Source organism: Leptopilina boulardi, unplaced genomic scaffold (genome assembly GCF_019393585.1).
Source record: "Leptopilina boulardi isolate dan_hultmark-lab unplaced genomic scaffold, ZJU_Lbou_2.1 LbouV2_195, whole genome shotgun sequence".
NCBI classification, from domain to species: domain Eukaryota; kingdom Metazoa; phylum Arthropoda; class Insecta; order Hymenoptera; family Figitidae; genus Leptopilina; species Leptopilina boulardi.
In genome coordinates this window covers 1,381,477-1,406,026 of record NW_026137746.1, presented here as the reverse complement: position 1 = coordinate 1,406,026, position 24,550 = coordinate 1,381,477, and the positions used below count along the sequence as shown (strand labels likewise).

Genomic DNA, 24,550 nt, shown 5'->3' with positions numbered 1-24,550 from the left:
ATAATCTGTTGATTAATGAAAACTACAAGAATTATTTTTTAGGTAAAAAATTATAGAATTTTTTAATTTAAAAGATTATTTCTTTAAAAAATCGTTTATCATAAACGTTGCGTACTTTAGCTTCGTTTTATCCGCGGAAATTAATTTTTGGACCACTGTGCGCTACTCTAATCGTAAGAACGTGTAAAAACGTATCCTTTTGCAGCAATTATTTTTGTTTTCTATAATATTTCTCTTTACATGCCGTTGATTTGAAAGGAATTATACCTGAAAATAATGAAACTAAATAAAATATTAATAATAATAATTATCAATAACATATCTTAAATATTGAGGCGCATGATTTTTCTCAAAAATTAAAAAGGTTAAAAATTTAATTGATCGAATAACATTAAGTCGATATTTTATTTGAACAAAATTCTAAATGATCGATATTTAAAATGGTCAATATTTTATTTGGTCGATATTTTATTTATTCGAAATTCTAAATGATCGATATTTAAAGAGGCCGATATTTTATTTAGTCAATATTTTATTTTATCGAAATTCTAAATGATAGACATTTATGAAGGTCGACATTTTATTCAGTAGATTTTTTATTCGGTCAGAAATTCTAAATAACCGACATTTATGAAGGTCGACATTTTATTTAGTCGATATTTTATTTGATCGAAAATCTAAATAATCGATATTTAAAGTGGTCGACATTTTATTTAGAGGATATTTTATTTGCTCGAAATTCTAAATGATCGACATTTAAAGTGGTCGAAATTTTATTAATTAGATATTTTGTTTGGTAAATATTCTAAATGAACGACATTTAAAGTGGTCGATATTTTATTTGTTCGATATTCTAAATGATAGAAATTTAGAAGCATCGAATTTTATATCGATCGAAATTTAATTTGGTCGATATTTTAAAAACTCCGACACTTTTTTAGCTATACGAGTTTCCTTTCTATGTAGCTTGTCGGTAAAGTACATTGAAATTTTGCAGGAAATTTGAAATTATTGATTTGTAAATAATAATAACAACATAGAGAGGAAACTCGTATAGCTAAAAAAATGTGTCGAGCTTTTAAAATATCGACCAAATTAAATTTCGATGGATATAAAATTCAATGCTTCTAAATTTCTATCATTTAGAATATCGAACAAATAAAATATCGACCACTTTAAATATCGATCATTTAGAATTTCGATAAAATAAAATATCGACTAAATAAAATGTCGACTTTCATAACTCGTTTTTTTTAGAATTTCGACCAAATAAAATATCGACTTAAAGTAATTCGATCAATTAAAATTTCGAACTTTTTAATTTTTGGGAAAAATCATGCGCCTCTAAATATTGTTATACAATGAGTATTTTTATATTGATTATTTGGTATAAGTTGTTAACGACTAAAATCTCAGTCTCTACACAATCAAGCCTAATAATTTTACTGTTTTTAATTGTGTGGCTTCTAGGAATAAATAAAGTTTACAACAATTCACTAACTATTCACATTTATTTATTCTAAGATTGTTATTCACTTTATTATAATTTATGATTAAAAAAAAAAGAACTTTTAAATAATTTACAAATAATCACTCCACATGATTTTATTTATACTAGCGATGTATTTCTCGCTCGCTAACGCTCGCTCGGTTAAAATTGTACTTATTGTTGTTTACTTATTGTAGTTTATGTATATTATATTTATAATTTATGTTTTAAATTAATATCTTATTAATATTGTATAAAATTTATCTTAAAATTGAAAAAAGATGTTACATAAAAGTAGTTTGTAAGATTTTCTAAAAGCATATATGCAAAGTATTTTGATTTATTTGAAAATAATTGAAAATAGATTTTTCAAGGACGGTGTCGAGGTCACGGGGTCGGTGTCGTTTTTCCAAATTTGTTAACTTAATATAATAGAAGATGTTTCGTTTTAAATTAAGAAATGTTAAAATTATTAAGTTAAAAATATTTGATTTTAATGACACTTAAAATTAGACACAATATTATAGGTTACTAACTAAAAATTGAAAAAACAACAATAAATAATAAAAAATAATAATAAAAAATTGAAAAAATCAAAAAATTCTTAAAAAATTGCAAAATAACCCTTTTTCGGGATAAAATTGCAAAATAACCCTTTTTCGGGATAAAATTGCAAAATAACCCTTTTTCGGGTTAAAATTGAAAAATAACCCTTTTTCGGGTTAAAATTGAAAAAAGATGTTACATAAAAATAGTTTGTAAGATTTTCTAAAAGCATATATGCAATGTATTTTGATTTATTTGAAAATAATTGAAAATAGATTTTTTAAGGACGGTGTCGAGGTCACGGGGTCGGTGTCGTTTTTCGAAATTTGTTAACTTAATATAATAGAAGATTTAACATAATTTAATAATGTATCGTCGTCTATATAGTCTTTATTATTCGCCCTCGTGTCGAGTACTGATGATGTTCGTTTTTTTTCATATATAAATTTAATTCAAATCTTCGCGTTTAAAGGCACGTCAAGGACAATTTTCGGTTGTCATGTTAGTCATTCTTAACAAATTTAGTTAATTATTATGTCAGTGATCATTGTCACATTATGTCATTTGATAAAAAGTCAAGAATACAAACACGACACTAATAGAGGTTATGCTGACACTTAAAGGGAAGGAGTACATTATAATGACGACTGTAATGAAGATCTGTTGTAGATGGCGTAACTTGATAATAGATGATAAACTATATAGACTGATATTTTATATTATTTAGTACATTTTAACATTATATTGATTGATATACCTTCAATAAAATTACAACAATTTGTCCTAATTTTATTTCGACTGTTAAAAGTCAAAAATTTTTTTCAAGTCGATTCTTCTTCAACCTATTTCTTACAAAATAAATAATCGTCAAATATTCATTGTCTATTATTTATTAAATTTTTTTTGTAGAAAAAAAAAGATTCTAGAGACTAAATAGAATTGGCAAATATCAAAATATGTCGCGAGAAGGTAACAGTGTCTCTGCGTGTGTGTATCGGTGAGTGACCTTGAGCGCCACGCTTCATCGGGGTGAGGGGAGAGTGGTTATATACCAAAGAAGGTTATATACGAAATGGGTTGTAGGGGTGTGAAGAAAAAGGGTGAAACAAAGTGAAACGGCTCGTGAAGAGAATGGAAGAATCTGCACAAGGGCGGACAAAAGAGGAAGGGGAATGAAGATTGAGCGCGTGCGCAATTATGCGTGCGTGTAACGGGTGTAACGTGACTAGTATAGCGAAAGATAGAGAGAAAGAGAAAAGAGGTATGCGCACACTGTTAAAACCATAAAGGCTTTTACTTGACTCACGCAGTGTACTTGTGCGTATACATATATATACAATACAGGTACAATCATCTACAGGAGCCGGGATTGGAATAATATGGAGGGCTGAGCGCTGCTGCTGAGCCAGTGGAATGCCACAGAAAAGGTACAAACAGCACGGAAAAGGACTTCGCCAAGTCTCGCGAGACTCCTCGGACGCTGACCTCCACCCCCACCTTCTGACGTTCATCCTCTCTTATAGGGGACAATGAAACTCGCTTTTTTACATATATACAAGATTCTTTAGTATTTTTATTTACTTTTTAATAGTTTTTTTTTTTTTTACAATTTTCTTTTTCACTAACATTTATGGTTATTGGAAAGGAAAAGATTTAAGATCTAAGGAAAAAAGCTAAGATGAAATCTTGAGAGGGATTTTTAGGAAGTTATTTTTTGAATCGCAAGTTAAAGTAAACAGGGGAGTTTATCTGTCATGGATCATTTTGAATTCAAGTGCCGTTAGTTGAGCGTTGACTCTTTCAGCTCAGATCGATAGATACGTTCCTTGGAAAGAGCTCGTTTGAAGAAGCCGATAGTGTCCGATAGTGCCCGATAGTAGCCGATATGGCAACGTTAACGGGAGAGGCACATTATTAGCATGATTTAATTGCACACAGAACCGGCATGAGTCATTGACACCTCTTCGATACTTGAAAACTAAAAAGAACTTATTCTTATCATACAATTATAGAATTATCATTTTTTTTCTAAATCCAAATACTTTATGGGAGAGCAATTGTTTTTCCGTATCTCTGTTATTTAAAATCAGTTCCAAAAATATTTTCATCAGGAAATTAAAATCAAAATCAGAATTACCAAACCACCTACTTCTCTTTGGATTGATATATAATTTTATTCAATTATTTTGTGCAAGATTTTGAAATCATCAAAACAATGGATATATATACATATATGCTGGAGAGAAGCAGGGCACTTTGCGAGAGAGTAAAGTGCTGCTAATAGGACACATGCTATGCAAATGCCACGCCCTAGAATCTAGAATAACCCCAGGGATGGCAAGCGTGATTTAAGCTAAGCTAATTATGCGACTGGTCGGGTCAACGTTTCTCATTACATCTATAATTACATAAATACATGTATGTTTAATGCAAGATACGACCTCTCCTTCTACATTAACTGGAATTATCTCTCTCTCTCTCTCTCTCTCTGACAAAAACATGAACATAAATTGACAAAGATTTTTCATACTTAATTTTAGATAGAAAGATTTCGATTTTCTACCAAAAAAAAAATTATTGTGCAATAATCTTTTGTTCTCGTAAAGATAAACGCATTTAATTACCTTATGAGTACTATTAAAGGATGATGATATGAACTTTGAAAAAGAAATACTGATTCTGAATAATAAAATCCATAGAATAATGTCATCCATTGGACGATATAAAATCCCACGTGACTCCAGAAAGCTTGACCTAATTGCAAGAAATCCTTGATGCTCCGCAAGAGGAACCTTGTGACACTTTGTTGCGCTCTTAAATCGCTTATAATAATAACTCGACATCCTAAAGTTATTTCATTTTCTCTTCTTGCTGTCAATTTTAATAAGAAATTATCTATATTTTCTTAATCCGAACTTAGAAGAATATATAATTACATCGATTTCCTCTGAATGGGAAAAAATTTTCTAATTTGTTTTCTTTTTTGCGGAATATATTTCATATGATTTCAGAATCGATGCCTTTTGAATGATGTAGAGAATTTTTTTTTTAAATATGATTTTACAATGCGTGTACATGATATAGTAATATTGAATGTTTTCAACGTCCGGTGGAATAATAAGACTGTTTTATAAATTAATTGCTGTGAAATAAACTGCAATTTGCGTTCACAGATTTTGGAATATATAAAAGGCTTTTGTTACTATGTTTTTTTTTTTAAAAAAATGTTTTCTATATGAATTTTTTTAATTTTTGTAAATTTTTCGTTGGATTGACAATCCATTTTAAATACATTTATAATTAAATTCCAATTCTGAATGTATAGGTTCATTTTAAAAGTTATTTAGACTTTTAAAATTATTTATTGTCAACTTTTGAAAATTGATTTATAAACTGGTACACTGGAAAACAAAAATTTATTTGATTCTAATAATCGGTTACTTGACTATTATCAAAAATAAATATTTATTTGAATTAAATAAACTTTTTTTGAATCAATAAAGGTTGGTTTCCATTGTCCCCGCACTCGCCATTTGTCATAATTCTCGTCAACTACCGCACCTTGCTCTAGTAAAAATTTTAGTGACTTTATTGTTAAAATTAAAAAGTTACTAAATTTTTACTAGAGCAGGGTGCGGTAGTTGATGAGAATTATGACAAATGGCAAGTGGGGACAATGAAAACCAACCTAAATTCTGAATTTGAAAGAAATACCATTTAATTGAGTCAAATAAATATTTATTTGACAAAATATTTATTTGACACAAATACATATTTAATACAAATAAATATTTATTTGATAATAGTCAAGTAACAGAATATTTGAATCAAATAAATTTTTTTTTCAGTGTAGGTTTTTGGAAATTCTTTAACAAATTCAAAAATTCTAATGATTAATTTAATTGCTTAAATAAAGAAATTGATAATATTTCATCTGTAAAATAAATTGTCTATTCGAAACTATTATTAAAAGTATTGAATTATTGAAACTAATGAAATTATTGGAAATTGTAAATAATTATCAGAAACTTGATCAAATGTCAGTATATTAATCTATTTTGACCTTGATCTTCGGCTTAACCTAACATATTCTAATACAACTTCATAAATATACCTTATACCGAATGGAAAGAAAAAACTTCAAGTGATTTTTGTTTAGAATTTATTTTTCAATACATCGTTTTGTTATATTTTTTTAATCATATGATAATTAATTTTAATTGCAAAACACAATGTAAATTAAAAAATTTATTTCTGTCAATACTTATGTAGTTTGAGGTTAGGTTAATAACCAAACGAAACGATTTGTCATAATTTTCTGTCAACTACCGCACCCTGTTCTAGTGAAAATTTAGTGACATTCGGTTTGTTTACAATTGTCCCCATTGACAATTTGCCTTTACTGCAGCTTGCTCTAGTGAAAATTTAGTGACTTTATTGTTAAAATTAAAAAGTTACTAAATTTTCACTAGAGCAGGGTGCAGTAGTTGACGAGAATTATGACAAATGGCGAGTGCGGACAATGTCAACCAACCATTCTAGATAAAATTAAAAGTTACTAGAAAGTCACTAGGGTTGGTTTGCATTGTCTCCACTCGCTAAAGTCTCCATTCGCTATTTGTCATAATTCTCTTCAACTACCGCACCCTGCTCTAGTTGACGAGAATTATGACAAATAGCGAGTGGAGACAATGGAAATCAATCATTTAAACACAAATTCCAGATTAAAATAACATTTTGCTTTTCTTGTAAACATAACCTAAAATTTAATTTCATAAATCTAAACTTTTGTCTTCTTGAAATAACGGCAGTGATATTTTTTTTTTTTTTGCTATTATTAAGTGATAATATGAAAAAATTTGAAAAATTTTTTTTTTTTTTTAATTAACAAAATAATTAATATATTTTCGAATGTTGATAGGTGTCTGCGGGACAACATATGCAGTTAACGGGTGATTTGAAGCCTGGCGTGTCTGTTGCTGCTCAGCAAGGAATGTACTTCAGTCAACAGCAGGCGCAAAATCAGACGGGTCCAGGTGGACAGGCCGATTCCTATTGTACAGTGTCGCAATCGCAAACGATAAACTTCACGCAGCAAAGTATTAGACAAAGGGCGGCGGCAGCTGCAGCGGCCGCAGCAGCCGCTGGTGGTGTTCCACAATCGGCTGGTGCACCAGGAGGACCTGGAGCACCAGGGGCACCGGGGGCGCGGAATCATCCTCAACAGGTGCCTCAAGGTCAAGTTGTTGATCAACATCAGCATGCAAAACTTCTTCAACAACAACAAATGATGCGCGCTCAACAGGTTTGTTGATAAAAATAATTAAATCTGCAATTTTTTTTTTTTTTTTTTTTTGGTTCACTTTGTCACTAGTTTTGTATTGCTTTTTTTTAAAGGTTGGTTTCCATTGTTCCGACTCGAAAAAATCCCTCTACTTGCAATTTTCATAATTCTCGTCAACTAACGCACCCTGCCCTAGTAAAAATTAAGAAACTTTATTGTTAAAATTAAAAGTTACTATAAAGTTACTAAATTTTTTAGCTCTAGTAAAATATAGTGACTTTATTGTTAAAATTAAATTTTACTATAAAGTTACTAGATTTTTATTAGGAGCAGGGAGCGGTAGTTGACCGAGAATTATGACAAATGGCGAGGGGAGACAATGGAAAGCAACCTTTATCCTAAAGACGGTAATTTACGTCAGACGGTCAGAAAGAGAAAGAAGATTGCGGTAATTTACCAACTTGTTTTTTTCTTTGAGAATTGATGAGAATTTATGAAAATTCTTTAAATAACTGATATTTCAATAGACAGTGACCAAAGTTGTTTAAAAAAAGCAAAAAACGTATACTGCACAAACGCATCTTAACCTTGCTTTTTCAATGACTTTGGTCAGTTTTATTATTTTGGTTGGTTTTCATTGTTCCTACTCGCCAAAATCACCACTCGACATTTATCATAATTCTCCTCAACTACCGCACCCTGCTCTAGTGAAAATTTAATAACTTTATAGTAAATTTTAATTTTAACAATAAAGTTACTAAATTTTTACTAGACCAGGATGCGGTAGTTGACGAGAATTATGACAAATGGCGAGTGGGAAGAATGGCAACCAATTTCTGTATAAAAAATGTTCAAATTTGTAGAAAATTTTTTTTTAAAATATTTTAAACACAAAAGCATTAAGGAAAAATGGTACACATTATCATAACCTCAAAATTGAGAAATTTTATTTTTTAACAATTTAACGAAAACAAAATTATGATTAAAATTAATTGCAACCAATTTTCGAAGACCTTATTGTTAATTGCAGAAAAACGCTGTTGATTCAAAATCTTTTTTTAAATAATTATTATTTTTTAACATTACAATTTATTGTTTTTTCTTCTAAAATTGATTGCAATTAATTTTAATTATAATTTTATTTACTCTAAATCGTTAAAAAATAATTTCTCACTTTTGAGGTTATGTTACCATGTTACATTTTTCTTCAATTCAACAATCGATTGTTATTTTTTTTCGAATACTCGCATATTATATTTTCGGTCAATTTGTTAAATTGAAAACTTGATTCATTTTCAAAAATTTTAACTTTCAACAATTATGATGGCATTTGATAAAAAAAAATTTTTTTTTAATCAAACTAATGGATTTAATAAAGTTAAATTCTATACTTGTATAATAATTCCGGAATATATTGATATAAAAAAATTGTATTCCCTGAATAGTGGGAAATATATATATGTACTTTATTTAAAGCGTTTTAATTTTTAAATATTGTTTAAATCAATAAGCGATAAAATTTATTAATTATTAATTTAAGGGAAGTGAATGAAAGGGAATTTTTTTTTTTTTATTAATTTTTTTTATAAAATTAAATAATACTTGGTATTTTGTTTGAGTAATTGTAGTTAGTTAGCGCGATTGAACGGCAGAAGGGTAAAGCAGTTGATAGGATGACGTGCGCTTTGTGCTCGCGCTATTATCGGACAGATTAAATTATCCGTAAATGGTCGTCGAGACGCGTATATGCAACAGGTACTTCCCGTGCTTTGCGATTTTTATTCGCTTATGATGAAAAAAATTCAGAACATATCAGCATATATATATATATATATATATATATATATATATATATCTATATTATAAAAAGATTTCGCCGCTGTCTTCAGTATGGGTCATTCCATGTCAAGTGTACCCAACCCATGTTTTTGACAAGGTTAGGTTAGATTTTGTTAGGTTAGATTAAGTTAGATTAAGTTAGGTTAGGAATGGGTCATTCCATATCAAGTGTAACCAACCATTGTACTGACCATTTCAAAAACATGGGTTGGTTACACTTGATATAGAATGACCCATATATATATACCTATATTAGTATTTTAGTACTGATTTTAACCTCAAACCCACAAGCGAATTAACGTGGAATGACCCATCGTTGTCTCCAGGATTGTACTAACCATGTCAAAAACATATAGGTTAAAAATTAATATAACATCAATACTCAAAGCCAAACGACAAAAATAACCTCAAAAAATCAAAGTCCTAGGTTCCCAGTATTTAAAGTCATACATCAAACATAACCTTAAAATTCTAAGGCATAGATTTCTAGGATTCAAGGCCTTAGTTCAAACATATACCCAATGGGCAAAAAACCATGTTTGTTCTAATAAACGTTTTAAGGACGTTTTTAGAATGTTTCATGTCCGCTAAATAATGTTCTTGAACATTTTAAGAACATGGATATTCGAATAATGTTCCAGAACATTATTTGGCAGACATGAAACGTTCTAAAAATGTTCTTAAAACTTTTTTAGAACGAACATGGTTTTTTGCCCACTGGATAACCTCAAAATTCAAGGTCATAGGTCAAACATAACCTAAAAATTTGTCAAGAGACCGATGGGTTTAAGGTTATACCCGACAAATTCCCCTATAACCAAGAAACGAACATAACCTCAAAATTTAGATAAAATTTTAATAATTTTAATTTTTAATGTTTACAAGCCAGATTTTTTTTAAATGTTTACCATTTTTAGTGGATATATAACTAAAGAAACAATTTTTGAAATTTTCTTTTGAATATCGTTTTTTTTCAAGAATAACAATCGTAAAAAATGGTTTTTTAAATTTCTTCACGTGGTTTGAACGTGCGAATCACATTTTTACAGTATGGGTGATTCATTTTAATCATTAATAATCAATTTATGAAGACAATGTTTTCAGTTCCGTATACTTTTTTTTGTGATCCAGTTATTGAATGTTTTGCCTTTTTGTATATATATATACAAGAGCATAATTCTCGAAAGCATATGTATTGTTTCTTTAACGTTCATTATTTACTTCCTCTAACCTTCACTCTTTCATACTTTATTAGTTGCGAATGTTTGAATTAAAATCACTTTTCTTATACCTTTACAGCGCAATAGGATTTGTCAATATTTTTTTTTCTAAACCTCCATTTCCTTTCAAAACCTTCACTTTTATATATATATAAATATTCACTCATAAAAAGTTTTATTTAAACCAAATACTATACAATTTTTTTATAATTAACACAATTTTTTGATTATTTCAAACAAAATTTCTTTGATTCATATAAATATTTATTTAATCTAATTAAACATTTGGTTTATTTTAATAAATTTTTCAAAGAAAGAATTTGATTGAACCAAATAAAATTTTGATTGATTCAAACAAAATTTTGATTGACTTTATATAGCAATTGCATTTATTTGGTTGATTTAATTAAAATTTCGTTGTTTCTAAAAAAAATTTTTTTCTGTGTGTTTACAAATTTCAAAAATTATGCATTACAATTATATTGTGTAAATTATTTTTTATCTCTTCAAGTTTGAAAAAATGAAGAAAAAAAACCGTGTGCAATGTCATCGTTACTTTATCGCTGGAACGTGTTGAATGACAATGATAACATAAAAAAAGTGCATGATCTGAAAATAAGCATTCTTACGTAAAATTTAAATATTATTATATTTTTAGGAAATTAAATTTGTTGTACTTTTATCATATATATATCTCTGAGGGTTTATAGTTGTTATAGGCAAAAAAAAAACAGATTGATATTCGATATTTTTTTCATTTTATAAATTTTTACTTTGCGTTTGCTAAGATTTAAAAATTTTTAAAGCTAGGTCTAAGGTTTAAGGTTATGTTTGCCTTTAATCTTTTCTCAAAATTTTAAGGTTATGTTTTACCTTCTATCTTGCTTGAAAGATAGAGGCACGAAGTATATAGTATAAGGAGACATATCACCTATGGCCGGCTCTAACGGAATGTAGCCCTGTTTTCGGTATTCACGCAGTTCTCAAGTTTTCATTAATCTATTTACACTTGCGCCTCTAGAGGGAAACCTCGGTATTAAAATCACGTTTTTACAGAATACAGAGTTTAATACCACAATTTCCCGCGGTTGGCGCAAGTGTAATTAGATTGGTGAAAACATGAGAACCGTGCGAATACCGAGAACGGGGCCATCTTTTATATACAGCGATATGTCTCTTTATATTATTACTTCGTGGATAGAGGTTATGTTGAAAATTTTGAGGTTATGTTCGCATTGAATTTTAAGGTTATGTTCGCCATTGTACCTATTACATTGTAATTTAATTTTCAATTTTGAGGTTATGTTCGCCCTTGTTCCTATCACATTGTCATTTAACCTTCGATTTTGAGGTTATGTTTGTCCTAGTACTTATCATATTGTCATTTGACATTCAATTTTGAGGTTTTATTTGTCCTAGTTATCATTTAATTTTCAATTTTGAGGTTATGTTCGCCCTTGTCCCTATCACATTTTCATTTAGCTTTCAATGTTGAGGTTATGTTTGTCCTAGTATCTATAACATTGGCTGTTTTCGGTGTTCACCCTGGGTTAACACAGAGTTAACGATGGTCCAATCATCATTAACATTCTGTTAGATCTACCAATCACAATTAACTCAGAGTTAATCCAGGGCGAACGCCGAAAACAGCTATTGTCATTTGACCTTCAATTTTTGAGGCTATGTTCTTCCCTGTACCTATCTTCCTTGTCCTTGTAATTTGAGGTTATTTTCATCTTTTCACCTAGATTTGAATTTTTGAGGTTATGTTTACCGATTTTAATTTTAAACCAACCTAGATATCTTAATCCAAATTCTTCACTTAATTTTGAGGCTATGTTCGTCTTTTCACCTAGATTTGAATTTTTGAGGTTATGTTTACCGATTTTAATTTTAAACCAACCTAGATATCTTAATCCAAATTTTTCACTTAATTTTGAGGTTATGTTCGTCTTTTCACCTAGATTTGAATTTTTGAGGTTATGTTTACCGATTTTAATTTTAAACCAATCTAGATATCTTAATTCAAATTTTTCACTTAATTTTGAGGTTATATTTAGCAAATTTTAACCACAAAACTAGTGGCCATTTGATGTATGCGATTTTTTTATACTGTAAAAAATAGTTTGATAGTTGAAAAAAAAATTTTTTTTAATTCTATATATAGAAGAAATGCAAAATATGAAAATTGATTGTAAATAAAGCTAATGACATTATTATTATTATTATTATTATTTTAAGGTGATGCAGCAACAACAGCAGCAGCACATGGCAGGAAGTATGGGAGGTGTAAGGCCACCGCCTCCGGAGTATAAAGCAGCGGCTCAAGCGCAAATGATGCATGCAGGAATGGGAATTGGTCAACAGGCCAGGTTTCCCAATGCTGGTACAATGCGTAGAGTTACGCAGCAACCTATGCCACCTTCGGGTAAGTGCAATCCTAATAAATAAAAATAATATTATTATTATTATTATTATTATTTATTATCATATTTTATTATATTATATAATATAAATATTAGATCTATTTGAATTCATTATATCGAGAAAAAAAATATTCTTCGTTTAAGAGGATTTCTGCAAAGCACTTCTTTTGCAATGTGGTATTACAAGGACGTCCTCTTAATTTGAGAGGAATATTTTTTTATTTTTGAAACAAATGCAAATTATCTTTAGTAAATCCTCTTAAATGGAGAGGTATATTCTTCAATCTACGATATATTATTATTAATTTGATTTGACAAGATTCTCAATGTGAGAGGAAACCCTGGCGGATCTCGAAATCGGAATGTACGCTGAATTCGTTGTACATTCGTTACACATTGGTTAAATATTTAGTTGGAGTGAATATTGTGTAGAAACTGCGTGGAAACTGTGGAAAAGTGTAATTGAATTGAATAATAAAAGTATTTAGTGATAGATTTGTGCTGTATTTGTGATAAATTAACGTGTTATTATTAAATAAATAAAATTTAAAGTGTAAAATGTTCGCGTAAGTGAGTTTGACAGGCTAGGGAATTTTCTAGTGACATCCGAATTGATAGTCGATAAGGAAGTTAAGCCGCCGACTTTGCACGGTAGGTGGCAGCATTCATACTTTCTCCTTTTTAAAAATTCTCTTTTTCAATTGTAAATAGAAAAATTAATTAATTAATAAGTTATATAGTTTCTAGGTTGTCATTTTTTTTAACAATTGAATTTTTGAAGATTGTTTAATGAGATAAATTAAACTTGTATAAACGATGCAAATTGTTGTTTTTTAATTAAATTCAATTAAATTAATTTAATCATAATTTTAATAAAGAAAACTTTTTTTATCTTTCTTTATTTTATTATTATTTATTTTTAATATAAATGTAATTAAAAGAAAAGATTTATTTAAAAGTATTTTAAAAACAACAATTTGCATCGATTATACAAGTTTAATTTATCTCATTAAACAATCTTCAAAAATTCAATTGTTAAAAAAAATGACAACCTAGAAACTATATAACTTATTAATTAATTAATTTTTCTATTTACAATTGAAAAAGAGAATTTTTAAAAAGGAGAAAGTATGAATGCTGCCACCTACCGTGCAAAGTCGGCGGCTTAACTTCCTTATCGACTATCAATTCGGATGTCACTAGAAAATTCCCTAGCCTGTCAAACTCACTTACGCGAACATTTTACACTTTAAATTTTATTTATTTAATAATAACACGTTAATTTATCACAAATACAGCACAAATCTATCACTAAATACTTTTATTATTCAATTCAATTACACTTTTCCACAGTTTCCACGCAGTTTCTACACAATATTCACTCCAACTAAATATTTAACCAATGTGTAACGAATGTACAACGAATTCAGCGTACATTCCGATTTCGAGATCCGCCAGGGAAGTGCTAGATTCCCGTGTATTTTTATCCTCTTAAAAAAAGAGGAAAATTATATCAGCTGATGAGTAATACTCTGATTTCAAGTAGAGGATTTTAGAAATAGAAACTTCTTAAACAGAGAATATCATTTTTCCGCTTTAGATATAGAGAACGACTTTTAGGTTAAGTAATGTTAGATGAGAGAAATTATATTAAAAAAGTTAAAATAAAAATTTCAAGAACTTTTACAGATCATAAATAGTAATTCTTTATTTACTAAAAATATTCTAATTTAAATTATTAGTTTTTAATTTTTTAAAAAAAAATTTTTTTTAAATTCTAATTTTCGAAAAAAAAAATCCTTAACAGATAATATTTTCTGTGGTAGATATATTTTATTGCAGCGAGTCTGTTTCCTTCGATTTCTCCTCTCACTTGTGCGCTTGTAATATAGTCTCCAGCAAATGTTAGTTCCATGTATATTGGCTTGTAGCCAGACTTAAGGAGCACTCAAAATAATGAAAATGCGTCATTATTGATTTCTCCATGTATATATATATATATATATACTTGTTGTAATTTTTCTGTTTCTCTTTTCAATATTATATTTAGATTTCAAAAAAAAAAAATCATTGGTTAAAATTTTTATTTTTAAAGAATTTTGTAAAATATATAAAAATTGGTTTTTAGACGAATTTTTATGTTTTTAATTAACATTTGAGAGAATTTGTTTTTTTTTAACGAATTTTTAATTAAGAGAAATTTTTAGGTTATTTTTGTTTTACAGAATTTCTCTTTATCAAACTTTTTATTTAGCAAACTTCTCATTTAACCGAATATTAATTTAGCAAAATTCTCATTTAAACGAATATTAATTTAGCAAAATTCTAATTTAAACGAATATTAATTTAGCAGAATTTTCATTCAATAGAATTTGAAGTGATTCGAATTTTTAAATGCCCTAATTTTCAATATATTTAATCTTCATTTATACGAATATTTATTTACACGAATTTCTAATTGATAGAATTTTCATTTGTCCGTAATTGCAAATGGCCGAACAATTAATCGATTTTGGCGGGATTTTTTTTTAAAATCAACCAATCACAATTTTATGGATAAATTTTGATTGGTTGATTTTAAAAATAGCGCCGAAATCGATTGTTTGTTCGGACATTTGCAATTTCGGACAAATGAAAATTTTATCAATTAGAAATTCTGTTAAATGATTTTTCGGTTAAGTAAAAATTCTGCAGAAAAATCGGTTTTATGGAAATTATATAAAATAATAAATTCGAACAAATGAAAATTCATCTAAAAGAATAAAATAAAAATTCTTTAAAATGCCCTGATTATAAAAATTCGAGCAAACAAAAATTCTAACAAATAAAAATTCTGTGAACTGAATTTTTGGTTATACAGGGTGTCTAACGGTCAGGGAAAAGTCAGGGAATTTCTTTAATTTTGTGGAATTTTTTATAAGTAAATTAAAGTTACTATTAGTTTCAAAATTTTTTTTTACTTTTTTTCCAAAGCAAATGCAACTTAAAAAATTGGCCTTCACACTCAATTATTAAGCATGTGATATATATCTTATTTTTATTAAGTAAATAATTATTTACTACTATTTATTGAATCTAATAAATGATTTTTAAAACTTGGATAACAATTAATTAATTTTTTCCAGTGAAATATTTGCTTTTTTAATATAGATATAAAAATTATTTGATACAATTTTATTTTATCGGTTCAACTTGAAATAAAGTAAATTATTCATTATAATACGAATAATTTATTATTTAATTGCTAATACACACATTTAACTTATAAAAATTTTTACGACGTCATATATTAAATAATCGAATTTCTATTTAGCAAAATTGTATAAAGTAGATTTTATATTATGCAAAATTTTCAATTTACATTTAACTAAAATTCGATTTAAAAGAATTTCTATTTAGCAGAACTCTTATAAAGCATTTTTTCTAATAATTTTTTTAAAAATTTTAAATTAATATAATTTCAATTTAACGAAATTTATGTCTATAAAAATTGACAAAAAAAAAGAACTAAGTAGAATTTTTCTTAAATGAGAATTCTGTTAAATAAGAATTAGTTCGAATTAAAATTTTCTTTAATAAAAATTTTGTTAATTAAGAATTTTGTTAAATAGAAATTCTGTTAATTGTGGATTTATTCAATGACAATTCTGTTAAGTAAATATTATGATAAATCAAAATTTACTAAAATAACAATATTCTGTTAAAAAAAATTTTTCTTTATGCAATTTTTCTTGACATAAATTCCGTTAAATTGAAATTGTATTAATTTGAAATTCGATGTACTAGAAAATCTGCTTTATATAATTTTACTAAATAAAAATTTGATTAAGATTTGGCGCCGTAAAAATTCTTTTAAATTAAATGTTGAGAATATTTATACTTCTCTAATTAAGTTTATTTATTTCACTTAAATATTTTATTTATTATGAAATATTATTTATTTGGTTCAAATACATATGAAATTAGTGGATAATAGACAGGTAAATGATTTAATTGTATTAAAAAAAATTTTATTTGATCAAAATACAAATTTTTTACTATAATTTAGGTGAAGGAAAAAATCAGTAAAAAGTCAGGGAATTTTTTTCCTAGCAGTTATTAGACACCCTGTTATATAAAAATTGTGTAATATGGAAAATCATTTTGATGAAGATTCTGTAAAATACTAATTCTAAACAAATAAAAATTCGGCTCAAAAATAATTATGACAAATGAAATTTCATAAAATGAAAATTCTAACTAATGATTTTTAGAACATAATCATGCGTCCCAACAGTAATATGTTTTTGCAAAGAACATTAATACTGTCTGATTTGGAACATGCTGCAATCCAAGTACTTTTATAGTATTCTTCGTACAATTTCTTTCATTGTATAAATTATTAACCCTAGATGATCAGCAAGATTTAAGAGCTGTAAAATTTGTCAAAATTAGTTACTTTGCAAATGAAAACTTGATGTTGTGGAATTTACAGGTCCAATGATGAGGCCCCAAATGGCACAACAACAACAACAGCAACCACAACAGCAGCAGCAGCAGCAGCAAACGTTACATGCAGCTGGTGGCAATATGTATATGGGAGGTGGTGGAATGGCCGCAATTGGAGGTATGCATCAAATGCATCAGAGGCTAGGATATCCGAGAACCAATAATCAACGGCCGCCGAATGTCAGTGTAGGACCAACAGATAATATAGGCAATAGTATCGCTGGCCGTGGAGCTCAGCAGGAATGGCGGCATCTTTTAATGCAGCAGCAAAATTTCCAAGCTCAAATGCGACCACAATTCAATCAACAGGGACATCAAGGTATTTATTTTGGAATTTTATCATTTTTTTTTAATGAAATCAAAAAATATTTCTCAAAAGCACAAATTGAACAAAATAAAATTGGACCATTTAGAATTAAATTACCTGCAATTTGAAAATTGATTAAAAAATCGTTTTCATCTAATTAGGTGGCTTTGGTATGGGAAATACGGGAGGAATGCAGATGAATGCAGCACAAATGCAACATCAACAACAACTTCAAAGATCTCAAAGTGGCGGTATGGGTGGAACTGGTATGCCCAACAATTCACAAATGCAACAATTGTTGACGCAACAACATCAACAGCAGACCCTTGTGATGCAACAAAACAATAATCAGATGTCCATGCAGATGCAAATGTCGCAATCGAGTTCTGTAACTAGCACGGGAACTGGTATGTAAATTCAATTTTTTCTTTTCACTATCTAAATTCAGCCAAATTAAGTATTTAATTGTTTATTATAAAGAAATTAAAGATTAATATTATCAATAATAATTTAATTTATTAGAATATTATTACATATTAAATAATAACAATAAAAATTATATGTTTACAGGCCTCGGATTATACGACTTTTTCCGACTTTTTTTTCAAAAATATGACTTTTATCGACTTATTTTAATAAAATGCGACATTTTTTTTTTACATTTGAAAATAAAATGTAAATAAAATACCATTGTTTTTGTATAAAATGTAGATCTTCTTCAGATCTTGTTCAATTCAATTATTTAACAAATTTTGAACTAAAATGATTTTTCACTAAATTAATTATTTTTAATAATTTTAATTAAATACATCACAAATTCAATTATATCAAAATTATTTTTTCAATTAAAATTTTAATGAAATTTAATAATTGTTTATAATTTAAAAAAAATATCACAATAAAATTGAATTATTTTTTGAAAATTTCAATTCAAAATAAACTAAAATTCAATTATTACCTAAAATTTTAATTCAAAATCAATTAAAAATCCAATAATTATCCAATATTTTCAATTTAAAATTTAATTATCCAAAATTTTCAATTTAAAATTTAATTGTTTACCAAGTTTTCAATTTAAAATGAAATAAAATTCAATTATTTTCTATCTATTCATAATTAATTATCCAAATTTTCAATCAAGGCCAGGTTTAAGTGAGGCAGTGCCATCTACATTGAAACTAAAATTTTGGAAAATTTTCAACAGCCTTTTCTTGAAAACAAAAAGGTAAAATGCTTTTTCCTTTATGGATAATTGATTATTGGCAAGATATACACTAGCTAAAACTTTTTTTGAGTTAAAATAATAAAAAAAATTTCATGTCAATAAATTAAATATGAGCACTTTTTTCACAAAAACTGTAACAGTACTTTCTCAGAAATTACAATCAAAAATGCAATTTCCATTTGGAAAATTAATAAACGCTAAAAAATACACGACCTAAGATTTACCAATCACGAAAATAACAAAAAAAAATTTTATTAAATATTTAACATATTGATACTGCTTTACTGATTGTGACAGCCCTTTGGTAGATTATGTATTTCAGGTGGTTAGCAACAGCGCCAATCTCCTCCTTTCGGCAAAACTGCGAAACATCTGGTGACATATATAACCTGCCAAAAGGCTGTCATAATGAGTAAAATATGTTATGTTAAAATACTTTTTTTTGTTATTTTCGTGATTGGTAAATCTTAGGTCGTGTATTTTTTAGCGTTTATTAATTTTCCAAATGGAAATTGCATTTTTGATTGTAATTTCTGAGAAAGTACTGTTACAGTTTTTGTGAAAAAAGTGCTCATATTTAATTTATTGACATGAAATTTTTTTTATTATTTTAACTCAAAAAAAGTTTTAGCTGGTGTATATCTTGCCAATAATCAATTATCCATAAAGGAAAAAGCATTTTACCTTCTTGTTTTCAAGAAAAGGCTGTTGAAAATTTTCCAAAATTTTAGTATCAATGTAGATGGCGCTGCCTCACTTGGACCTGGCCTTAAATTAAATTATTATCCAAAAATTCAATTAAAATTCAATTATTTCCCAAAAATTTGAATTCAAAATTAATTGAATTTTCAATAATTTGAATTTATAAGCATCTTAAATTTAATTATTTCTAAAATTTTCCATCGAAAATTTTTTTTTTTTGAAATTTAATAATTTCAATTATAACTCTAAGGAAATTCAATTATTTTTAACTATTTTAAGAATATTCTTTGAAATTTCAACTATCTGAAACCATTTTTCAATTCATAATTTTTTTTTGTATTTGTATACAATTTTTGAATGAATATACAAGTTTAAAAAAAATTTCGTTGGTAAACGTTGTGTACTTCAGCTTCATGAATTGAATTTTCGACTTTGGAATTTTAAAGAAACTTATTCCGAAATTTGGAAACACAATTATACAACTTTGGCAAAAATGAGAAAAAGAATTGTCAAAATTTGACACGTCATAAGATTACTATTCAAAAAAAACACGTGAAATCAGAAAAGGCCAACTTCAAGTTAGGACAGAAGGACAGACCAAGCATTTTATTATTATATAATTGGAAATGAGGCAAACATTTTTGAACTGAGCCACTTGAAACAGGCTTTTTTGAAATAATTTTATTACATTCAAATAGTTTAAAAAGACTCCTGGAATTTTCTAAAATTTTCATTTTTCAAATTAGCTATAAAATAGATTTTTTTTTTGCAAATTCATAGTAGTGTGTACGAAATCCTGAGAACAAAAAAAATTATCAATTTGGCTTGAAATTTGTTACTCGGGGGTTTTTAGAGTTGCTGATTACGATTCTGAGGTCAGACTTTCAAAATTCAAAATGTCGGATCTAATATGGCGGACGAATTTTGAAAGTCTCACCTCAGATTTATAATCAGCAATCCCAAAAAACCACCGAGTAACAAGTTCGAAGACAAATTGATAATTTTTGCACGACTCGTCTGCCATATTGGATCCGACATTTTGAATTTTGAAAATCTGACTCTTTTTGTCATGTCATATGTATCAATAAAAAATAATCCTTTAAGTTAAAGTGCCCAAAAGAATTCATAAATCAAAAATAAACTAAAAAAATCGTGTTTTTTATTAAAAAAAAAATTGCCTGCAATTTGATTCAGTACTAATTTTCAAAAATAATTTAAAGTTACATAAAAAAAAATAAAATTTTTCAAGTCTGATTAATGCACATTATTCGAATTCAAAAATTCGGAAAATGTTTTAAATAATTAAATTTTCCAACAATTTGATTAAAATATTATTGAAAAAAAAAATTAATTTTAAATGAAAATTTTTCGAAATAATTGAATTTCATAAGATTTTTAATTAAATTTTTTTAAAATAGTTGAATTAGAAAGAATTTGATACAAAATTTTTTAGAAATAATTGAATTTCAATTTTAAAATTGAAATTCATAAATTTTAATTGAAATTTTTTTTTGTTTACAAACATTAAAGAATAATAGAATTTTACAGTATTTTCAATTTAAAAACTTTTTATTTCCTTGAATTGTTAAAAAACTGTATTAAAGTAAATAAGAAGATTAATTAAGCGGAGAATTTTTTAAGAATTTTCAATTTAATTTGTTTTAAAAAAATGAATTTCAGAAGATTTTTAATTAAAATTTTCGTAAATTGGAATTTTTGTAAATATTTTATATGCTTTAAACAATAATTAAACTTTAAAGAATTTTAAATTGGAAAATGTTTTAAATAATTGAATTTTCGAAAATCTTGATTAAAATTCTTAAAATTAAATTATTCAACAATTTGAATTTTAAATAAAAAAAAAATTTAGAAATAATTGTATTTTAGAAGAGTTTGAGTTAAAATTTTTAGAAATAATATTTGAATTTCAGGAGATTATTAATTGAAACATTTTGATTTGGTGAAATTTTTTTTAAAAACTTTAGATAATAATTGAATTAGACAATAATTTCAATTGAAAATTGTTTTAAATCATGTAGAATTTGTTTTTAATTTTTGAAAATAATTGATTTTGCAAAAAATTCAAGTTAATATATTTTTTTTAATAATTGAATTTTAAAAAATAAAAAACAGTACAATCCGAGGTCTATTATTGAAAACCTCTTGAAATATTTTTAATTAGGGTCTGAGAAAATATTTTAATTTTTTGATAGAAAATCAGGGAAAAACAAAATAATATTTTTGTGTCAACCCTGCACAGTTTAGAAGTAAAAATTAATGTTTGATTTTATTTTTTTTTTAAATAAAAATAAATTTCTATTTCTCAGGTTCACCGATGCATCCACATCAGCAATACGGTGGTGGAAGTCCAGGTGTTCGAGGTCTACCTCAACAACAACAACAACAACAGCAACAACATTCTCAGCCCTCACAACCAGATCCATCGATAGGAACAGCGGACTTTAATTTTGATCTTTTGGACAATTTGCCTACTGGTGATGCAGCCAATTTTAGTGCCCAGGAACTTCTTAATTCGCTAGATCAAACTGCTGGTTTTAATCTCGACATTCTGTAAAAAAAAAAGAAAGAGAAAAGAACGTGTGAAGGGAATCCAAAACTTGAATATTCTTCTGAGATTTCCCAAGAATTTACCCTTCCGAAAAAAAAAAAACAATTGCCATTGGTTCTCTTTGTGACAATGAGTGTTTTCACTCCAACATAGAGAGAATTCATAAATTCTCTTCACTGCTGTTTAAGCAGCAATATTCTCAATCTTGATATTTTTTTTTTTTTTAAGATTGAGACGCAACTTGTTATGTGATTAAATGCGATTTTTATCGAAAGAGAGAGAAATAGAGGAAAAAATATTGTATATGGTACTTGCGATACACTCGATTTTGTCAAGTGTTTCTTCTTCTTCTTCTTCTTAGATAATCGCGATTTTAGTAAAATTTATCTTGCCGCGATATTTACGCGTTAGCAATTTTGTGCGTAATCACGGATGATATGTAATAATAACCCGTTAAAAAAAAAAAAAAAAATGAATTCTCATTTTCTTCGCACGGGTGCGATGATGTAGGTAAAAAAAAAAAGTTGTCCGAACCCAGAAGGTTGCGGTGTCGAATTTTATTTCAGTTTTTTATTTTTTTTTTTTTTTACAAATTTTCCCTTTTTTTTCTAACGCATGAATATTCCCTACATTGAAGTTATTAGAATTTTTTGTGAATTCAAAATTATCGAATTTATATTTAACAGAAGTTTAGGAAATTTCACTAAGGAGAATTTTAATTTAAACTTTTTCGTCTGCTAAACGCAAAACGCATGCGCCGAATTACGCGGTCTTTTTTTTGAATTTTATGTTTTTGTATTACGAGTTGATTAAGTATATTCACATTGAAAATCACAAACTTAACCTAAAATATTTATTAATCTAAAGTCCCTTCTTTCGTGGAGTGTCACTCATTTAAAAAAATATTCAATCAAAAATCTATTTTATAAAATTCTCTTAAATTCGATAATTTTTAATTCAACATCGCAAAAAAAAAAAAAATTCTTATCAATGTAGGGAATAATTTTGCTTTTTCATTTAGAATACTTCATTGCGGTGATAACGAACAATATAATTACAATATTCCAGTAAATTATTTCCTATTTTTTTTTTTTTTTAGTGAAAAAGACAATTTTTTGAAAACAAAACAATAATTTTTTCACGCACTTAAAATCGATGATCAAAAAATTTAAAAAATGAAAAATTATTTATTGAAAATTTAATTTCAATTTAAGTTAGAAATTTTTTTAATAAAATGTGATTGATAGAAAATTTGTAAATAAAAATGTTATTTTATTAAATTTCTTATTCAATTTTTCCCCGTTTTTTAATTTTTAAAAATTTGACTTATTTTCTTGTCTTAAATTACAAATTTTATTTTAAAAAAAAAACAATTTTCGATTTTAAAAAAAAATTTTGTTAAGTATTGTACTTATGCAAAATAACATTTTTAATTACAAATAATATAAATATATAGAAAGAAAATTAATGAAAGTTTTCATTGAAATTAGCTTAGCTTAGTTTATCAATAATTATTTATATATTTGATATTAGATAGGTATTTTGTGAATCAGAGTAATTGTAATATATATTTATTTCAATTACTTTTACCAGAATAACAAAGAAAGCGTGCTCATTGGCCTTTTATATTAGAAAAAAAAAATAAATAAGAAGATTTTTATGAATAATTATTATATATATCTATATAAAAATATTATATATACATATTCATATATATATACAATATACACATACATATTTATTGCCATATTTATTATATAATTATATATTATATATTATAAGCTTAAAGAATATTTAAGAATTTCATATTATTATTATTATTAAAAGAAAAATAAAAAAAAAAAAAAGAAACAAATGGGCATTTAAAGTTACAATTGTCATTTTTAAATTTTGTAGGACAAAAAAAAATGATGTTAAAGTTTCAAAAATTTGTAGAAGCATTTTGAAGTGCTTTTGAAAGTTTTTTTTTTTTAAAAAAGTAGTATATTTTGTAATTTAATTGAAATTTTTGTTTGCTATATTTTACAAAAATAACATTTTTTTTTCAATTACAAAAATAGAGAAAATATACAAAATTTATTTGTGATATTCTTTTTTTTCAAGTCAAATACAAATTATTTATTATAAAACTCGATTTGAAATTTATGATTTATTTTTCTCAAAATTTTTTTGTTTCTGATAATAATTTATTATTGAAAATAAATATTCTCTTTTTTTCAATATCAAAAATGAATTTCCTGATTTTTTTTTCATTTTGTCCTTATTTTGAATCCTTTTATTTAACTAATATTTTTATTTTAATTCGGAAAATGATTGTAAAATTTTAGCTGGTAAAAAATAAGTTTCACAAGATAAAATAGTAAAATTGTATATCTTAGGGGGAAAAAAAAAATTAAAAGTGCGTTAGAAATATTTTTTTTCTTCAATCCAATGGCAATGATTTACTGGAAAAAAG

The 24,550-nt window shown here is 26.6% G+C and overlaps 1 protein-coding gene across 5 annotated transcripts in view; it reads left to right on the top strand.

The window, feature by feature from the left end:
• The window catches only part of LOC127278101 (neurogenic protein mastermind-like), a 178,709-nt gene extending 155,349 nt beyond the window's left edge, over positions 1 to 23,360 (top strand). For all 5 annotated transcript variants that reach the window (XM_051299635.1, XM_051299634.1, XM_051299636.1 and 2 more), the window contains 5 exons: positions 6,957 to 7,340; positions 12,620 to 12,806; positions 17,279 to 17,611; positions 17,761 to 18,006; positions 21,854 to 23,360. In XM_051299635.1, coding sequence (XP_051155592.1) covers positions 6,957 to 7,340; positions 12,620 to 12,806; positions 17,279 to 17,611; positions 17,761 to 18,006; positions 21,854 to 22,101 — 1,398 coding nt within the window. In that variant the 3' untranslated portion in view covers positions 22,102 to 23,360. The remainder of the gene's footprint in view (positions 1 to 6,956; positions 7,341 to 12,619; positions 12,807 to 17,278; positions 17,612 to 17,760; positions 18,007 to 21,853) is intronic.
• The last annotated feature ends 1,190 nt before the right edge of the window (positions 23,361 to 24,550 follow it).